The sequence below is a fragment of the Choristoneura fumiferana genome, chromosome 13, assembly GCF_025370935.1.
Source record: "Choristoneura fumiferana chromosome 13, NRCan_CFum_1, whole genome shotgun sequence".
NCBI lineage: Eukaryota > Metazoa > Arthropoda > Insecta > Lepidoptera > Tortricidae > Choristoneura > Choristoneura fumiferana.
Genome location: NC_133484.1, coordinates 16,299,873 through 16,320,800, shown reverse-complemented (window position 1 = coordinate 16,320,800; position 20,928 = coordinate 16,299,873). Strand labels below are relative to the sequence as shown.

Genomic DNA, 20,928 nt, shown 5'->3' with positions numbered 1-20,928 from the left:
GACATAATTTTCCAAATGCTGCCAGCCAGCTGAATCCTCCTCTGGCTCTTCTTCAAAGTTGTTTATAATACTAAGGCTACTGTTATTATGCTCGTTACTAGCATGGTATAGCATGCTTTTAAGCATGCTAGAACCGGCTGTACCTGTATAACACGAAAACAAGCATGCTTAATAGTAGCACGTTCTATGCATACAAGCTCGTAGGTAGCATTTGCTCGATCAATAGTAGCATGCTTTCGTGCTAGTAACTAGCATGTGTTGGTCTTAACTGCAAAATGCTGGCCGAGGTAAGGTCTGTACTCCGAAACAATATCAAGAAGATTTCCATAACGATGAGGGCCCTGATCAATGCGGCATTGATGCCAATTTTTTGATTATCACATTCATTATAGCATTAATTGTTTTTAGTATTAAGATTATATAGTACTACTGTTTTATTTTTTACAGTTTATTTAATTTTGTTTTGTATATATTTTCTAATTTTATTACTTGTACCTAGGTATATTGATTTATTTACTTAGTAGTGTAAATAAACAATAAAATAACTTAGCTTTTTGAGTACGAAAAAACAATTATGAATAAACAATAAAAAACAAAATTGTAATTTTTATTTTAACACATATTTTGCGTGTTTTTGAAACGAAATAATTAATTTATATGATAGACAGCGATGAAGTTGAGTGGTAGATAACTCATATTAATAATATGAATAAATTATTAATGCAAAGTAAATAAAGAATCTACAAAATTTTATCAAAAAAGAGTGAATACTCGTTGTATGTTGTTTAAATTCTTCTAAACATCTCTAAGTTTTACTGGAGATTCTTACCTTAGCTTATTCGATTTTATAACGGAATAGGCGTTTGTTTCATTAACAACGCATAAACGGATATCAGGCAGAATGTTTCCTTACGTTTAAGCTCTTTCATGTAAAAAAAGACATCTACAATTTTCATTAAATAATGGTACAGAAATAAAAAATCTGTTAAACAATCAACAAAGAACATTATTTTAATGCATCATAGAAAATTTCATGTTAAATTCGGTCCATTAATCTCGAGTAGTCATTATTTTTTATTAAATACGCTCTCCTGTAAAATAGCATTTGTAGATGTCTTCTTTTACGTTTGCATGCCATCGATATTAAGGTATTAGAGTTCATGTTTCAATATTTTTGATCACCTTGGCTGCTCTAAAATATCTGATTGCGACTGTATAGTCGACCAAGAAAATGTTTTACCAATTTGAATGACAGTTCCGGAAATAAAACAATAAAGCTGATTGTCATATTGACTTGTGAGTGAAAATAGGCTTTGACGTTCTAAGCGCTACAAATGACTTTAAACCTTAGGGTGGTAAACCAATTTCTTGGTCGACTATACTCGTACCTCGAAAAGAAAAAGGAACCCTTGTATGATCACTGCATTGTCAGTCTGTCAATTTTTTTTTCTTAGGAACGCGTGGAGTATCAAATTGAAATAGCTGTCGAATACTTAGGCATCCAATATACCTTGAAGCTGTGAAAAAAAAAGTTTCATGCAATCTTCACTCACACACTCATTCTCATTGCTCATTTTTCTTTCATTTTTGCGGGGACATACAAAATCTCGATGTATTTTCATGTTTTTTTTGTTTTCTCTTTTTTTTGTTGTTTATTCTTTTTTTTCAAATTTTGTTTTATGTGTGTGTTTTTGTGAATGTGAATAAATGTCTTCTTTCTTTCTTTTCTTTACTTTCAGTCTAAAGATACAACTTTCTGGCAATGTATTTTCATACAAAATACACAGGGGTTTCAAATCCTATAATCACAAGCCAATTGAAAATATTTATAATAACATCGGTTCTCATAGGAATACTATGAAATACTCATCATACATTATTTTTGATTGCCATTAAATTTTCACGAAACTCAACAAGCGAGTGCGACTCGCATTTGTGATAACGCTTATATATATTTTAATTTGAGTTCATAGAGTTTGGCCTATATGTATCGGGAATAATGACTAAATCGGCCACAGACACGTTATAAAGGTTCTTAGCAAACGCGCCAGGAGGGTGGTTGTGTTCGTTCCTCAGCTCAACACAGCCGTCGAGGCTCGTGTATACTGCTGCACGGCAGCCTCTGTAGCCCTCTTTGGAACAGCGCCATCTCTTCTTAATTCCATTGTCGCGATGCAGCATGAATTTGAACCCCCTGTAGAACATGACTTGGTGCCCTTTGTTTGTTGTAAAGAAGCTCGGGACATCTGTAAATGGATTAAATCCTTAGTATCTTCTAATTATACAGTTTTTATTATAGCAAAACATAATACACCACGAAAATGCTTAGAACGAGTCGACGAAGTATACGAAAATTTGGCGGAACTCAACTCGAGAATTTAACGTATGTTATAAAATTCTCTTCTCAGATTTTTTCCACATTTAAGTAACCGGTGAAGTCTTAACTTAAATTTTGTAAAAGCTAAGGATATTTTTGTGCAATGTTAGCCTCATAAAGCTGGAAATAATGAATGAGGAAAATTATTTTATTAAATAAAAGTCTCTTGCCTCAGCTAGTTATAATGATTATTTCCAGTTATGCTCTAAGAGATCGTTTTTTTCAAATCTGTACACAAAAAAACAACTTTATATAGAGAGTCATTTAAAAAAAGATACAATATTCTAGACTATCGTGGTCATTACGAATTTTATGACTTAAATTCTGTTTTTTTATCCGCGTACTCGCGATCATGGCGCATGCAACTGTGCCGAAATATCGAGCTGCTCTAAAATGAAGGTACGCGGAACAAAACTTGAATTTAATTCACAAAAAAAAAGATAAACCTGTTAATTTTTAAATAGTCACATAGACATTTATTTGCGTATATCATAACATAAGGAACATTGGAGCCGTTTAATGTAGAATTTACGTTTATTTTTATACATGGCATCATCTGTCAAACTCAGCAAAATTATCAATTACAAGGCTTACATCTATTTCCCTTAAAGCGTTAAAGCACAGTGAAATGATCAAAATTAATAGTAATCGTGCCAATATACTAATTGGTTCTAAAAGTAATAAAGTCAATACATTGGATTGCATGAAAACTTTACTTCTTTAGTAGAATTTTGTGTAATATCATTTTCTATTAGATTCGGTTATAAAGGGTAAAATTTTAGAAACTGTCTGAAAGTTTTAAATTTATAAAAGGTCATAAGCATGTTTTCAATTACAGATTAAAAACAAAGTAGGTAGGTATTCGAAAGATATTTTAACTACGCAGAAAAATTAAAAGAAAACCTTAAGGGCCCTTGCTGATCCAGCTTTAGACATTGGATCACTAGCAAAGTGGAACCCAAATCCAATCATGTTGTTGAACGTAGATTAGACTTCCTGGTTGATTAAATGAAAGGAAATAGTGCCTGCGTAATTAAAGATGACTTGTAAGAAGATGAAAGGGAAGTACAACAAGTAGGTAGTTGTTTTTCCATGCTTTGTAAGCTTTATAATTTTGATAGTCGAGCGCAAGATCCACTATCCATTTCAAATCAAAATCAGGCGTCATAAAGTTAATATTCATATATTACAAAATTATTATTAACAGAAAATCACTCCCACCAACGACCGTTGTTGGTTAACTACCAATTGTCTGTTAAAAAATGGAATTAAAAATTAAGAAGACTTAAAAATGAGATCTTTTAAATGCAAAAACCAAAACCATTTTTAAACGGCCGCGTAAATATTGGCAAAACAGCGTTTTTACTTTCTCAAGCCCGTATAACGTTTCCATTTCCAAACAAAAGAAAACCATAAATTCACTATCAAGATGAGAGTAATACGAGATTGAGAAAGCGAATTGATTTTTTATAGCTAATATCACTATCTATATATCTTTATCTGTATCTATCCCCTGTATCTATATATCTTTACAATGCACGCTAATTTGATGTGGCGGATGGCTGTGTTTATTGTGGTAGTCCACAACTCTGCAACCAATGGTGACCACTATAGCGTGGCACTTGTTGTTTCTGCTCTCCGTACATAGCCACTTCACTCTCGATGAACATACAGAGTGCCGCGTATACTGGTGTCCCTTGTGGTTCATTATCCTTGCACCCATCGCTGAAGTGTGAAACGTTGGGCGATCTGTAGAAGAGGGAGTATTGTCAACGTCTTGATGAAGTTATCTTTCATAGATCGATTTCTAGTCCCAACACCTCTAACCTTGTATATCCGTCGGAACCTTTATTTATGTATACAAGAATTGCCAGTTTAATGTACAGAATGAATATTTAATTTTCCTATGTCTTTTGCTATAATCACATCACATGAAATAAATCACATCACATCGAATAAATGACTCTTCTATTATTAATAATAATAATTAATTACATTTTTTATCTATCTTTGTACGTAAATTTATTATTATACTCTAGAATGCATAGTTACAAGCGCAATCTATCTATAGTTTACCTACCCAAAAATTCATTGTTGCCAAGTTTATTTTTTCTAAAGCTATAGCTACATATCGCTAAAAAGATTCAAAAGTAACAAGTATTTATTGATTTCAAATTTGTTTCTGTAATATAAACGTTTGTATGTTAGCAACAAAATGTTTACCGCTCTCTGTTATTTTATGTGATACATTGTCATGTCGTCTCAATCCCATCAAATGAAGTAAACCGAGAGAGCATAATTGACATAGCAATAAAAATCTACCATAAGCGTTATTTTTTCATCTTGTACAATTTTTTATTGAAATGTAGGTAACATATCACGTATTCCTTAAAGTATAACATTTAAGGTAAGACCATGTTACTGTAGGGTTCCTCGCTTACGTAGGGATGATTGTGAAGGACATTGCACTTAACAATTACATTGTCCATTGTAAACACATTGGCCCTACACCCTAGTCTCTGGTGGGTCGCGCATTGCCACCGGACTTTTGAAGCATGCTCTCGGTGTCGCACGTAACGGTAACCACCGAACAGGAGCGAGCGAGCACCTCGGCGGGACGTGCAAAATGTCGCATCTGAAATTATAAGGTCAGTATTTTCATTTGTAATTAAATCCCTTTAATTGTAATTCAGTGATGTGTGTGAAGTTCACAATCCGCACTGGGCCCGCTTGGGAACCCTCCCATTCTGAATGGAGGCCTGTGCCCAGCAGTGAGACGTAATAATGATGGTGATGATGAATCAAATCTACCATAAACAGAAATTGTAACCAAAATTCGAACCCCATTATAATGTGAACTTAGGTACATCTTGTTTATATTTTATAGACATAATAACGACACAATATCGTTTATTACGAGTACTGCCTTTCGCAACGTAGCGTTTGGCAACCTGTTTCATTTCGCAACTTTTCATTTCGCAAACTCTAAAACTGTAAATATTTCAGGATTTATTTCAGGGCCATCGTGTAGAACCCTTTATGTTAGGTTAGGTTAGTTTTATAAAAATCCTGAAATATTTACAGTTTCAAAAATATTAAACAGTTGGGAAATGAAAAGTTGCGAAATGAAACAGGTTGCCAGACGTTATTCGCCGAAACATATTTATTTTCGTTGTTTAGTTCCATTTATTTAAATATTTAATTTCGTATTATCCACAAAACCTTTACAAACATAAATCGAATCACTGACAGGACAAAAATGAAGGTAGGATAAGAAAGTCCATCGTCAAACTACTACGGTATTACGGTCCAAGTTGCGATTCCAAATTGAGTGATTAATATAATTACTTTATTATTTAACATCAACATCTTCAGGTCTCTTCAAGTAATCTCCAAGTTCAGGATACTCCTCGGGTTCATGGTTATGCATGATCCTACAGTTAGCTTTGATGTTAATTTTGTCTTCAACGGTTATGAGCGAGGCCAGACAACCGTGCTTGCGGCGTGTCGCGCAGTGCCAGCGGGCTTTGACTCCGGTTGCGTAGTGGCGATGGAACTTGTAACCAGCAAAGAAAAGGATGCGAGAGCCACGAGTTGATGGAAGGAACAGGAGCTCTGGAACAGAAGGTACGCTGTTATAAGGTTTAGTACCTGGGCGACCGAGCTTTGCTCGGGCTAAAACTAGTTAATAAGTGTTTTACCAGAGATAAGGCCAAGCTGGATCGGATTTTCATCCCCGATAACCCCTATTAGATAGATTCTTGTGGATGAAGTTTAAATTAGTGTAAATGGTCGCACGCTGTAGTGCTCAAAGAGCCACCGATTCATTAGTGTTATTAGTTTGGACGCTCGAATACTACTTGTGCATGATCGCATGTGTTTTCGCGTCTAAACTAACGATTAACGACGGCTCGTTGATGCTACGCGACGCAAAATATTACTATAATAATAGTATTTACATGTAATACTAGTTGAACTTTATACATAATGAAGATATGAATTTTGTTATTATATCTATGAGTACGTAATGTTTATTACCTATTTGTTGTGAACGTTCATTATCAAAGCGAAGCTGTGTTTGTCAATTTTTCCATGAAGACGAACCTAAGATTGCAATGGGGTTTCATCAAATAATACTTTTATTTTCACTCTCCGCCGCAGCCACCTTCTTGGTCGAAGTTTCCTCGCCGGTTATAGTTGGTTTCAGCGTTAGGCATTAAAGCAAAGAAATAAGTTTGGCAAATATTGACTTTATTAGCCGAATAAAAATACTGGGCAGTTTTAATAAAAAAAATAACTTAACTAAGGAACTTCGCCTATAACTAAGGTATTACAAAAGTAAAAATAATAATAATTCTTCCAGTTACCTAACACTAATTAACTACTAATTGGCGAACATACACATATAAAAGATTCCGTCGAATAAGGAGTGGAATGTTTCACTATGTTAAATACAAGTCGCTTTGCCAAAAAGGTTTTCTATGTAAGGCGGATCTAAAAAATATTGTTCCCTAGGGAAATTACAATATTTGAAGGGAAAGCTTGAGGGTATCTAGTAGAATGGTAGCACTTTAAAGCCGACGTGTAACCGTGCTTTTGCTTTTTTTGAGAATAGCTAAAATCCTCGCCACATTTGAAGATATATTAAACGTGATTATGGAAATGGAGTGTTATCCTTTTGCAGGGTGTGTACTGGTGAATTATCTTAATTATGGCTCGGTGTGGAACACCAGGGAAAATCACAATTAAACTGTAAAAATGCTTCACGTAATGAAATGGTTCGTAGATGTACCTGTTTTTCGTCACACTTTACAATTTACACGGCTTGATGGAACGGAGTCACATGAGGGGGGAAGTTTTATTGCAATTAGCATTACTGAGGCCGTATTTCCTATTGCATTCACCGTCTCTTTCTACCCTCATTCTATGCAGTTTGACAGAAAGAAGTGGTATCTATTGCTCTTTGATTAATTATGTGTAATTTGCTACTTCCAAGTTTATTTATTTATTTAACTTAATCTTACTTACATTACCATTACAGGCCGAGCCTAATACAAAAAGCCTAAAGCAAAAGTTGAAAGCTAGTAATATTAATTAATAACCTAGTATAAAGTTGCATACTTGAAAAAACATTTTGCTATTACGCAATGAAATTAATTAAAATGAAATAGTTTATACATGACATGGTCGGTCTTATATGTAAATAGTGCTAACGAGCTACTTATGACATGTCTAACTAGATACATTGGCATGCAAATAATATCTTAATTTCTAAAATCGAGTCTTAAAGTCAATTTAATAAGTACCTAGATTATTAACCAAGATTTAATACTGATTATTAATAAATTGAAAAATTAAAACTAATCGTTAGAGATAAATATTCAAGTAATAGTTTCCATGTTATTATGTATTTCGTGTATTATTTGATTGAATAAAATGTTTTGTTCTTAAGCCATTGAAACCTATAATTTAGACTCAAATTTACTCCAACACAAGTCGCTTTTATTCTTTGGTAGTAAATTCAATTAATGTCCTTGTCATGTAATTTAGGTAGGTTTGATGACTTTTTTCTAACATAGTATTAAAAATGTACACAACACATTGTATTACGCGCTTTCCATAAATTACGTCACGCTTATAACCTCACCTCACCCCCCCTGGTCATATTGTATGAAAATTTGTGATTTACACAAAAGGAAGGCGAATTCTCAAACAATAAGGTTGATGACTTTGTTCTAACATCAATTTTGATCTCTTTAGCGCCCCCTCTTATCACAGTGCATGAATATTGGTTTATTCCTGTGTCACAACGTCACAAACCGCCAAACCTTAGATGAAAGTACTCTTATTCATATTAGTAATGATTATAATGATTATGAGTACCATTAATTCTGATGACTTCGTCGTTATACGTGTGCACGACTGCTGAACATCTAAAGGGGCGATGGTTCCCGCACTGCCACCGAGTCTTTAACTGATTCTGGCTCTGTCGATGATATTTGTATCCCTGGTATAAGAGGATGCGTCCACCAGCCTTAGTGCGCAAGAATTGAACTGAAAAATAATAAATTCATTTAAAACTAAGTACAAAAACTAAGTTTCGTGTGTGGATGTCTTATATTAACGAGTTTGCTGCTTTATTCGAGGTTTTAGTGACCATTTAGAAAATCTTCATCCACTATCAAGTATTTAAGACTTTAGCCAGAAACCATATTTGTTTAAATTACAAACTATTTAATATTTGCAGGTCCTCGTTCTCGTTTTGCGTATTTCCTAAAATAAATACAATACAATAAAATGACTCTTTATTAAATAATTGAAGAGTAGTAATTTATTCTATTGAAAAACAAAAATTAATATTTTTTATTTATATATTATTTTAATTTTCATACAATTTAAGTAAGGGTGATGATTTTTTCTAACATAGTATCAAAAATCACTTTAGTGTCACGCACTCATATATGAAGTCACGTTTTAGCCCCCTTCCCCCCTATTGTCACATTATATATTTTTTTGTTCTTGTGTCACAAACCGTTAGACCCGCCCCCCTCGATGTGTGAACCCTTACTCATGTTAATCATGATTATGAGTCCCATTAATTTTGATGACTTCGTCGTCATACGTGTGTACGACGGCTGAACATCTAAAAGGGCGATAGTTCCCGCACTGCCACCGAGTCTTGTGCTGATTGTGGCTCTGGCGATGATACCTGTGTCCCTGGTAGACGAGCTTGCGTCCTCCGGCCTTGGTGCGCAAGAATTGAACTGAAAGAGAATAGATTCACTTAAAACTTAGAACAATACAAAAACTAAGTCGCGGCTAGGGCGCCGATTTTGAAATACATGAAAGTACCTTCGCAAATAATAGTTAAAAAATGTATTTTGTTGCAAAATTACCGCTCTAAATAAAATTTAGATTACTTGACAAAATTGATTAGAGCTGTAATTTTCTATTTCGAAAATAACACCAATTTGGACCATTTTCGAACTGGATTTTTTTAAGGTATTATTTCAAAAATCAACCCACAGATAAGTAGGCTAATAACAGCATCAAGCGCCACAAATGTACGTTCAAATACCGATAAAAATGTGATAAAGCAATCAAAAAACTATAAATCTTCAAAAATTAGGTTACGTAATACCTGAACGCTCCTTTTATTAAAAGTACGAACACGAACTATGATATTAAGTCCTTGCAAGTCGCCTATGTTCATTTTTTTAATTCCCAAAATAAACAATTGAACGGTAGTGATTTAAACCGGTAACCTAGATGTGTAAACTCCTAATTCATGTTAATCATGATTATGAGTGCCATTAATTTTGATGACTTCGTCGTCATACGTGTGTACGACGGCTAAACATCTAAAAGGGCGATTGTGCACACACTGCCACCGAGTCTTGTACTGATTGTGGCTCTGGCGATGATACTTGTGTCCCTGGTAGAAGAGCATGCGTCCTCCGGCCTTAGTGAGCAAGAATTGAACTGAAAGAGAATAAATACAAATTCAACACAAATACAAATACAAATTCACTTAAAAACTTTTCATTGAAAAAGTGTACATTCGTATGGCGTCGGATATCGTTCAATACGAATGAACACTTCTGCTTTGTCTGCTGCTACATGAAAATACCAACGTAAATAAGTGAACAACGTGTTTTACTGCAAAATTAACTCTCTAAATTATATTTATACTTTTTGAGAAAAATTATTAGAGCTGCAATTTTCTATAAATAAAAATTTAAGAAATTATTTATTTATTCAATAGGAAGACGAAAAAAAAAACTTAGTTTTTTACAAAAGTAATAACGAAAACGAAAAATAAAAACAAAATTAGTAGCAGACATTTATACAGTCGAGTTCTTATACTTCTGAGCAATGATCCAACTTTCACATATTTTTGATCAAATTTGCTCAAAGTATAAGAATTCGACTTACCTAAACCAAAAGCTTCAATGGCGAGAAAGGTCAAAAATATATATACCTACTTAGGTCAAGAAAAGAGCAAAGCTAAGGACAGACGGACGGATACGTTGAAATTATAAGAATATTTTTCAATATTTTGACTAAGGGCTGTTCCTTCTACATCACGCAAAAATCGTGCAACTGAATGATTTTTTTCTTATCATAACAGTTAATGATTATGAAATCCGTAAGTTTTGATGACTTGGTCTCCTAATGTGTGCACTCCGGCGTTACATTTATGCTTGTAGTTTTTGCCACACTGCCAGCGAATTTTAAAGGCGTTGTGACTCTTCCGATGTTATGCGTAACCTTGATACATGACCACTATTCCTTGTAGGTATATAATGGACTGGAAACATATAAAATACTAATTCTTAATCTAATAATAATTGTTAGGAAAAATCTAACTCCGTTTACGAAATAAAAATATTAATTTTAACATAAAATAAATAATTTAAAAATCACAACTAAATTATAAAATGGGAGATAAAATATTTGCTGTAACGAAACAAAAATAGGTCTGTATGGAGCTAAAGCTCGTTCATGGGTTCTTCCTCGTTGCTGAACCGCCTATCCCAAGGGAAATTAGGCATCCTTACTTATTCCGCATCTACATTTTAAAAGGAACCTCTAAGCAAATTTTCATTTTTCTATATTACAGAGTACACTACAATAACTCTTTATTGTACACCATAAATAGTAATCGATACAGAAACAGGTAAACAAAGAGAAAATTTACAAAGTAAGTAATAGGCGGCCTTATCTATTAAGAGCCCTTCCACCCGATCTACCCTACCCGTTGATATCATCAAAATTTCCCTTTTTATGTTCCGGTAAAGTTCTCTTATAAGTGTGTTATGTTGGTCATTTAAATCATCAGTTGTGTCATTATTTAATTGATTACGGGGAATTTTAACAAGGTTCTTATTAGCTTTACCTCGTAATATTTATTTGTTTGTTTCATATTTTGCAATTTACCTTGGTCCAGTTCCAATAGTCAGATTGATTTGAAAATTGGTACTCAGAAATACGTAGCTTAGAAAACACTACAAGTATAGTCAACAACAAGTAGGTAGTCAGGAGAAAAAATCGTATAAAAATTATGTAAAAAGAATCTTATTTTGAGATAAAGGTATCATAGTGTAAAATATTATCCAAATCCTATCCGTGGTTAACGTGTCAGTGATAAAGTAAAACAAAATTTTCAAGCATCACGTTTATTATTATAATATGTAACTAAGGTTAGGAGTACCTAAATAATTAACGCATTTCTGGAACTTACATTACACTATGTTCCCACATTACTGACCAAGGGGTTAATATCGAAATAATAAAAATACAAAGTCATGGTAAAATATTATTTTTGATAAATGACACAGACGTTTTTTTTGTCTTAGTTTCTCTCAATTTTCTACTCGTTAACTATATAGTTTGTGCCAATTTACTGCTATTTGATACACTCATTGGCTTAGGCCAAATAAAGTAGTTAGGTACCTCTTATATATGTCTATCATCTTATATGTACCTACCTCTTATATGTCTGTCTTGTTCAGAGTTTATTGGAAGAAGTTTTATCATCTTTCCTATGCTTTGTGATTTAAATGTAAATGTCCTTATAAAGTACCTAATATCACAACACGGGACTTATCACACGATAAGAAATTGCTAAAACCACCTGGACGCTTCGGCCATATACCTATGTATATTGCAGTGGCTGCGGTGAGTAAATCATGAATCTAATCGTGACGATGACCGCTGCAATCTGTCATAAACGTTGAGGCAACTTTAGCAATATATCGATTGAGTTTCGAGTTATGGTCATAATTAATAAGTTCAAAATAATATAATATCCTCGATATTTAATTAAATAAATCCGCAAGCAAGGCGGTTGCACGCAGTGCGCTTTCTAGCAGCCGCAGAGTCGCGTTGCTCCAAGAACTAGTCTTTTAGGGCCACGAATTAGTCTTAAACACGTTGCGCTAAACTCGATTTAAGACGTGAGTTATCTGGATTTATTTATTAAATATGAGTGCGTCTCACGTTAGTTTTATGTTCAAAATATAATATTCTTAATGTTTATGAGTTCCGCTGCATTTAATAACCTCGTTTTCAACGGTAAAAGCTGCGGCAGTGCAGCCTACATGTCGGTGAGTTGCGCAGTGCCATCGTTTCTTCAACCCATTCTGCGACTGCCGATGGTAAGTATACTTGTAGCCTTTGTGACATAGAACAGGGTTACCTCTTCTATTGGATTCAAATAGGGCTGAAAGAAAGTTGGTACAAAAATTTATTAGTTACAAGCTTTTATTTGATGTAATCAAATCTTGCAATCAAAATTTGTCCCTTTATTTCGAAACAAATACATAATATTAGCATCAATCGTAATCCAGTCTAAGAATAATTATTGATCTAAGAAGAGTTATATGTAGACCCGATGACGATGCAATAAAAAGTACCGTCAATTAAATAGTGTATACTATAATCATTTTTTTATTGATGAAAACTCATTCAACACTCAACAAAACAAAGAAATTGTGAATATCATTTGATCCCGGTGCCTATTTGGTAAAAAATATTAAATGAAAAATAAAAAGGCGGGCACGTGGTATTAATTAATGGCTTACCAATTTATTAAACTTATAATAAATTCGTTTGTTATTGTATTATATATATTTCCAATCATTACAACACATATACATAACTATCACAACGTATGACGCCTTTATACGGGCATTTAATTAAATTTAATTTAAATTTGCCGAGTTGCTAGCAATTATCTGCGTGGTATGGAGCAATTGAAAGCATCTATTCCGTTTAATAAATCTAAACCACTTACTACAGTTTAAATTAAGATTGCTGTAGTAAGTACATGTTTTACTCTACGTATGTAGCGACAACTATCTACGATTGTTTGTTCAAAATACATAGAGCACTTTGTACACTTACTGTTTCACACTGCAAATTGGCAGAAATAAAATAAGCAGTAAATTTTTGGTACCTATCTTTTCTCCACGTTGCTATAGACGTAGCATTATGTTGGCATCTGCACTCTAGATAACTTAAAGAAAAAGTAAAACTAGTGGTTCTTAAGAGGTCTGTTTTTTCATTACAAAAAATGTCGACGGTTTCCTCTCTGAATAGAGATCCTTCCTCCTACTATGTTTACCTCTTTTTGATAACTTAATACAACATAGGTACTTAATAAAACATACACATTTCATAAGTTATTAAACAAAGGAAAATTATACAATCCTACTACTGATTCTATTTGTAATAATGTTTAAAAGTTGAATTTTTAATGAGGTTGTCCTTATCCGTTAGCGCCCTCTCGTAATCAGAAAAGGACTAAAGCGGCAATTCCACTAAGTCGTTCGCCGCATGCTGTATTTGGCGACCGTAAAAGTGTGAAGAACACGGTAGTATAAGAGGACGTTCGTTGTCCTAAGTAGTTTGGACCGCGTTAGGTGAACGACTCAGTGTAATCGCCGCATAAAATACCAAGAACATGCCTTGGTTGCAGTCATGATACAAAACTAAATACATATATTGAGAATGCTACCAAGATGCTACGTATGCTTACAACTGTCAAATCTTACTTTTCGATTAGGAACTAATGGTTATGTATATCGTTGCATTTGATGATCAGATCATTGTAGGTATGTATTTTAGCGGTGCAGCCGCGCCGAGTGTGGGTGGAGCATCGCCATCGTGTCTTTGGCCCATTGCGGATGTGCTGCGAGTACCTGTAGCCTCGGAAATGGAGCATCCTACGACCATCCCACTTTGGTACGTAGATGGCTAAAAATACAAAATATTGTTTTTAACGCGTTGCTAGATTACCTATTACAGAGGTAGTCAAGACACAACTGGCCGAATTTCTTACGTTAATTGGTTAATTGATATGGCATGCATACTCGTATAGAGGAAGACTAAATATAATTCATAATTTAGCAAGTTAAACTTTTTTCGTCGTATGTTTCTGAAAAGCTACAAACAAAAATGTTCGTAACTTTGAAACTTGGTATATTACATCGGATTCTAGTTTTCTTATAATTTGTGAAATTCAGATAGAGGTAAAGTCTTTAGCGATGTTAATACCTTTAATGTGTGTGAACCAATTTTAAAAATATGTGGGACCGTACTTAAAATATAAAACTTTGAAAAAAAAAATCTGTTCATAAATGTATATGCAGTGAACAGAAACAAGCACCGAGTTAAGAACCTCCTTAAAATCGTTCGTAATGCACTTCGGGGTGGTTGTGGTTATCATTACACTTGATAATATCGTCTTCAATGGTGCTGATAGCCCCGTGGCACCCCAGTCGGCGGTGGGTGCCGCAGTACCACCGGGTTTTTAACCCAGATTGCTTCTCTTTGTGGTACTTGTACCCGCGATAGTAGATGTATCGACCCCCTTTACAAGTCTCACCGAAGAACACTGTAATAAAAACATCGTGACAATTTATGATTGGTTGAAATTTTGGAAGTGTGTTGGTATTTTAAGTGACTGACAAAATATTTTTTAAAGGGGTTTTGAAATTCAATTATTTATTAAATACATTAATTAATTAATTTTCGTTATTATTTATTTAATTTACTGTACACATGTAAACTTTCGTTACTTGTTTCGTTAGTTAAAAAAAAAAAACGGCCAAGAGCGTGTTGGACACACTCAAAATAGGGTTCAGTAGCCATTACGAAAAAATTAAGTAATATTTTTCTAAGGATTTCGTATTTTGTACGGAATCTTCCAAGTTTAGGTACCAAGTAGGGGTTCTCAAGAAAACTTAGCCGTTATAGTTTTCCTTGTAAGTTTGATATACTTACTACTATCCTGAATTTTTTCAATTTTTTCCACCCACCGCTTTAAATTTTAGAGGGGGGGGGGGCGCTAGATTTAAATGAAAATTTGCACTTTAAAGTTAAATATTTCGCAAACAAATCACTGAATCGAAAAATCGTCTTAGCAAACCCCTAATGGTTTTAAGACCTATCCAACGATACCCCACACTACAGGGTTGGATGAGAAAAAAAATCATCCCTCTTTACTTTACTTTTTTAATTGTACCATTTTGTCGGCATAGTTTACCTATATATCCGTGCAAAATTACAGCTTTCTAGCATTGATAGTCCCTGAGCAAAGCCGCGGACGGACAGACAGACAGACAGACAGACATACATTGCGAAACTATAAGGGTTCCGTTTTTGCCATTTTGGCTCCGGAACCCTAAAAAACGCGAAATCCATCGTTACCTTATTTTAGCTTGATGATTTACAAATTAAAATTCAATCATATAATTAGAAAATTGAATTAAATTAAACGTTCTAGGCACTACAAAGAAATGAATCAAGTACTACATGGGAATAAATGACTATACTTATACAACGACATTTCGTATTCTTTGAATCAATGCTTTAATCATATATTTTCAGCGAAAAATATGCAACCAATAACGTGCATATTCCTATAAAATCTATAATTACGGTTTTTTAAATATCTATCAAACTTAAAGTTAAGAATACAAAAATGCCAACGCACACACTCGATTGTGCAAATACTTTACAGTAGGTAAGTACATCCATTTTACACAACATATAGGCAATGTAGACCTGGTGCGGTATTGTCCAACGTTTTCTGGCGCTCGCAATCGCAATTAAGTGACAGTTTTTGTATGCGAAATCTGTCATTTGATTGCGATCGCGAGTGTCAGAAACGTTAGGCAAAAAGGCCTCTGTTTCAGATTTTATGATAGCAAAAACCGGTTTTGTCATACAAAATAAAAGCGGTTCGCTTTAGCTATCGCATGTCTTAGTATTTTGGACGTCATCGTGATTTTAAACGACAGTGGACCGGCCTTGTTCTTTCTCTATAGTATGGCTTCATGCGAATGCGCGCTGTACTTCACAACTTTGTCATTAATTGTCGTGACCAGCCCCTTACAGTTACGTTTTCTGTGGGTGCCGCAGTGCCAAGACGTTTTGAGTCCACTTACTCGCTTCCGATGGTACTTGTAACCTTTGAAATATAACGTTCTGTTGCCGAGGTGAGATAGACCGAAGTATGGGCCTGAAATTAAACCAATTGTTAAATAGAATTTTAGTGCGGATATTCCTAGGAGACTGGTTTACTTGAAACGTTTCGTCAAAATTCAATAAAGGGGAAGTGGTCATCAACTTGTTAATTTCATTTTAAAAAGACATATATTTTTAAAACCTTTATTTAATTTTACTATGAAACTTTGATTGATAATGAACATGCCAGTCTAACCTTAACTATTAATCGTGTGGTTGTTGAAACAATACGAATTAAACGCGTAAAGACTCGAACCATGAGGAACATGACATGTCCTCCAAACCATACCACTCGAGCCCCTGCCACAGAGTGCTAAACCTAACACACGGATTCTCTAACACAATCGGTACACAAATAAATGCCTACCACAAAACTGCCCACTCACTTACCTAAAAATCCGTATACACATCTCGCGACCGGGGCTCCAACAATATACGAAGCTTGGAAAACACCAACATCCCAAATTTTACAAAACTTATAAAAAAGTGTTTATTTTCTTCTAAAACATGCTGCACGCACGAAAGCTGTCCACGCCTTTTTTACGAAACTTTAATCTGGTATCATTTTTGACTGTCAAAATTTTCATAAGTCATTCTAGCGCGGCTTAGATAATTTTGATATTTCTGTTATTAGAAATAAATAATTTATTTTTTGGTTAATTCAACCTCCTACCATTATCAAAATGCAAAATGTTATCAGATTATTTTAGAATTAAAATGTTAGAAGATATATATATTCAATGCCAATCTGGTCAAAATGGTCCAAAACTTGGATATGCGTCTGGACTGTACGTAAATGGGGACTGACAAAGATCATAAAATTTACCAATGGACTCCTAAAGTGCATCATCAACTTTCACACATTACTACATGCATTTTGATGCAGCTTGAAGAGTCCCAAGTATAATTTAATATCTGGAAAATTTAAATAATTTCTAAGTAGCAACATCGTTTAATCAGTGTACATCAAGTGTTGTCACCCTCATTTTTTTTTAATTTGCCGCGGTTTCTCGTGGACAGCTTTCGCTGGCCAGAGTCTAGGATGAGAATGAGGCTTCGTTTTGTGTACTACATCATCTATTGTCATAACCATGCCCCTGCAGCCGGTTCTTCGGGTCGCCCCGCAGCGCCAAGTCGTTTTGCCACCATTTTTGTATTTTTCATGATACCTATGGCCTTGATAGAACATCGTTCTCTTTCCTTTCTGTGTGAGTTCAAATTCCGGTTCTGAAAACACAAGGTAAAGTTATACCGCAACATTAAAAGCGAGAAATGAGCATACAGTTCATCTGGTAGTAAGTGATTATCGCAGCCCATTGGACGTGCAGCATCATTGGAACTGCTGGAGCGTTGCTAGCTTTGCAAAAAGTGCTACACTCAGTTTTTAAAGAAACCCATGTCGTAGCATGGTGGAAAAACCTACAGTCCATTCCAGATTTTGCACGTATGGGACACTGGGCTTGGGTGGTAACTGCGGCCCAAGTCTTCTCATTCTGGAAGGTCTGTGCTTCGCAGCGGGATATTATATACGGTGAGATATTGATGTCAAGGTAAGAAAGATATCATTTGAAGCGCTCACTGGAGAAGTACCATCCATGGAGGTGATGTTGAAAACTACATTAACGACGAGTAGCTTCGAGTAGTGCGACCTTTAGTGGTGGAATCTGGCAGCTGAAGAATGGTTAAATAAAATGTGCCAATGTAATAGATACTCGTACAAAAAATTGAATTTGTATTTTCAACACACACCTATCTCAGTACGATACAGAATTTGGTGAATATGATATTTTATTTATGTCGAAAAAGAATCCCATTGCAACGTAAACAAAACAAATGTTAAGTTAAATTAAGTAAGTAATAAAATTACACTTTAAACAAAGAAAACTAACAACAAAAAGTTTATGTATTTTTAGATGAAAGTTTTTGCATTTAATCTATTATCTATAGTAATTAAGAATGTCATGGTTGTGGCTGCTTGATTTGATGACTTCATCTTCAATTGTTATGACGGAGCCTGTGCATTTAATGCTTTTGCGGTGTGTCCCGCATTGCCACCTAGTTCGTCTGTTATACTCCCTTTCCTTGTGATACTTATATCCTTTGTAGTACAGAATACGGTTGCCTCGTATGCTGAGCTTAAATTCAGGGTGACCTGCGAAAAACAAAGTACCATATTAATCATGGAATTTTTTAACCTTATTAGTCATTGCGTACTTTAAAAAAGAACAAATTTACACTCAGAATAACGGCCGAATGTACTTTATAACGCACAAATTGTTTATTGAATAAAGAATTCTAAGAATTTTGAAATAAATTTTGATGGGCAACGAAAAACGTAGTTTTTAACGACATGGCAACTATGGTTAGCTATAATTCCGGTAACTTCTAAATAGGGTAAAAAATTTAAAACGCAACTAAAATCAAAATCCTTCAAAGTGTCTTAAATTCGCCTATTTTATGAAAAAAAATATATAAAAAAAAATTGTGTTTTTTTGAGACCAATGCCAATTGTTCATTGAATACCTAATGAATTTTAAGAATATTTGGCCTCATCTGCACTAGGTGAGATGGGGGTAAATAACGATCAGTTATATGTAAAAAAAAACGAGATAGGGGCAGACCGAAGCGGATATGGTGGGATGATTTGGACAGATGTCAAGTAGTGGCAGGAATATGCTTTCGACAGGGACGAATGACGGAAACAAGGGAGGCCACGGCCCAGCGTGGGACACAAATGAATATTGAATTAATAACCACAATAACAAACCTGGTGACCCACGTGTAGGCCTTAAGTACTACATCTGTTAGAAAAAAAAGCAGCCAAGTGCGAGTCGGACTCGCCCATGAAAGGTTCCGTAGCAGCAAGTAACATAATATAAAAGTTTCCTTTACGATTTATGACGTATAAAAAAAACTTCTTACTAGATCTCGTTCAAACCAATCTTCGGTGGAAGTTTGCATGGTAATGTACATTATATATATTTTTTAGTTATATCATTCTCTTATTTTAGAAGTTACAGGGGGGCACACATTTTACCACTTTGTAAGTCTCTCGCGCAAACTATTCAGTTTAGAAAAAAATGACACTAAAAACCTCAATATCATTTTTGAATGAAAAAAAAAATTCGAGTTTCAGTTTTAAGTATGGGGAACCCCCAAAATGTATTGTTTTTTTTTTCTATTTTTGTGTGAAAATCTTAATGCAGTTCACAGAATACATCTACTTACCTACCAAGTTTCAACAGTATAGTTCTAAGCTTATAGTTTCGGAAAAAAGTGGCTCTGACATACGGACAGACAGACAGACATGACGAATCCATAAGGGTTCCGTTTTTGCCATTTGGCTACGGAACCTTAAAAATTAAGACTCAGCAGGTGAACTTTGACACCAGGTGGCCTACCTGTACCTAGTTTCCCGCGCCCCTTATCTAGAAAATACTTGACAATTTTGAGGTTTATATCGACTGGGTTTTTTTTATTTGTACATCTTACTAATATTATAAATTTGAGAGTGAGTTTGTTCTTTTGTTTCGCTTCGACACTTTAACTAATGAATCGATTGCCATGAAGCATAGATGACTGAATAAATAATAGGATACCTTTTATCCTGAAAAAATAAATTGTTCTCACGGGCGCACGATATACGAATTCTTCGCAGTCAAAGTGGCGGGCAGCAGCTAGTTTTAAATAAGCGTGAGTGGCACTATGTTACAACGTTTTAAACCTTGTTTTGGCATTATTTTACTTTAACGATAGCCAATCTGAAACCAGCTGGCAAATCAAAGGGATTTGTTGACTCGTTTGACATTGTTATTGGATACTTGGCGCAACTCACACTTAATCTTTTCGAAAATATAAGCTGCTTTAAAAATACATCTTTTCATTATTTTTGACCGACTCAAAAAAAGGACGGTATCGAGTTTGCTTGTATTTTTTGTTACATTTGCAGTTACTAGAATATAACTGAAGAAGGAGTCAAGTAGTTTTATCAGGTAATTATTCTTTATTTTCATAAATTGATGCAAACAAAATGATCACAATTATTTCACTATTATTATAAGGATTTGTATTTGTTTTATTATTAAGTCGTAAAAATTAATAATTGCAAATAAATGCTTAGGTAGGTACATTTCAAAAACCTTCGAGCATATCAGTTTCTTAGTTTTTTCTTGAAAAACAACATTTATCTACAGAAAACTTTTTCGTTTTTAATGTTATAGCGTTACTTTAGAAACTATAAGTACAAGAGATTAATATTACTAAATTAATTAAACCTACAAAATTTCATGTACAGAGTGGAAAATTTTAATGCCACGTGAAAGGAAAATAATCACAATACAGAAGAAAGGAAAATATAAAATACAATACAATACAAAGACTCTTTATTGTACACCAGAAATGGCAAGCGATACAGAAAACAGATACACAGAGAAATTACAAGGTAAGCAATAGGCAGCCTTATCGCTTAAGAGCGATCTCTTCCAGGTAACCTTTTTTACAAAAAGAAGGAAGGACCA

At 34.4% G+C, this 20,928-nt stretch overlaps 2 protein-coding genes across 2 annotated transcripts; both read right to left on the bottom strand.

Annotated features, from left to right (window-relative positions):
* Window positions 1–5,336: 5,336 nt before the first annotated feature.
* LOC141434521 (uncharacterized) lies at window positions 5,337–11,917 on the bottom strand. The gene is made up of 5 exons (XM_074096944.1): window positions 11,869–11,917; window positions 9,726–9,859; window positions 9,000–9,141; window positions 8,261–8,431; window positions 5,337–5,992 (listed from the first exon to the last, which is right to left on the bottom strand). The coding sequence occupies exons 1-5, from the start codon at window positions 11,915–11,917 to the stop codon at window positions 5,730–5,732; spliced, it is 759 nt and encodes a 252-aa protein (XP_073953045.1). The 3' UTR covers window positions 5,337–5,729.
* A 2,220-nt stretch (window positions 11,918–14,137) lies between these two features.
* Window positions 14,138–16,402, bottom strand: LOC141434403 (FLYWCH-type zinc finger-containing protein 1-like). The gene is made up of 2 exons (XM_074096821.1): window positions 16,333–16,402; window positions 14,138–14,777 (listed from the first exon to the last, which is right to left on the bottom strand). Coding segments are annotated over exons 1-2 (213 nt in total). The 5' UTR covers window positions 16,334–16,402; the 3' UTR covers window positions 14,138–14,565.
* Window positions 16,403–20,928: the final 4,526 nt, after the last annotated feature.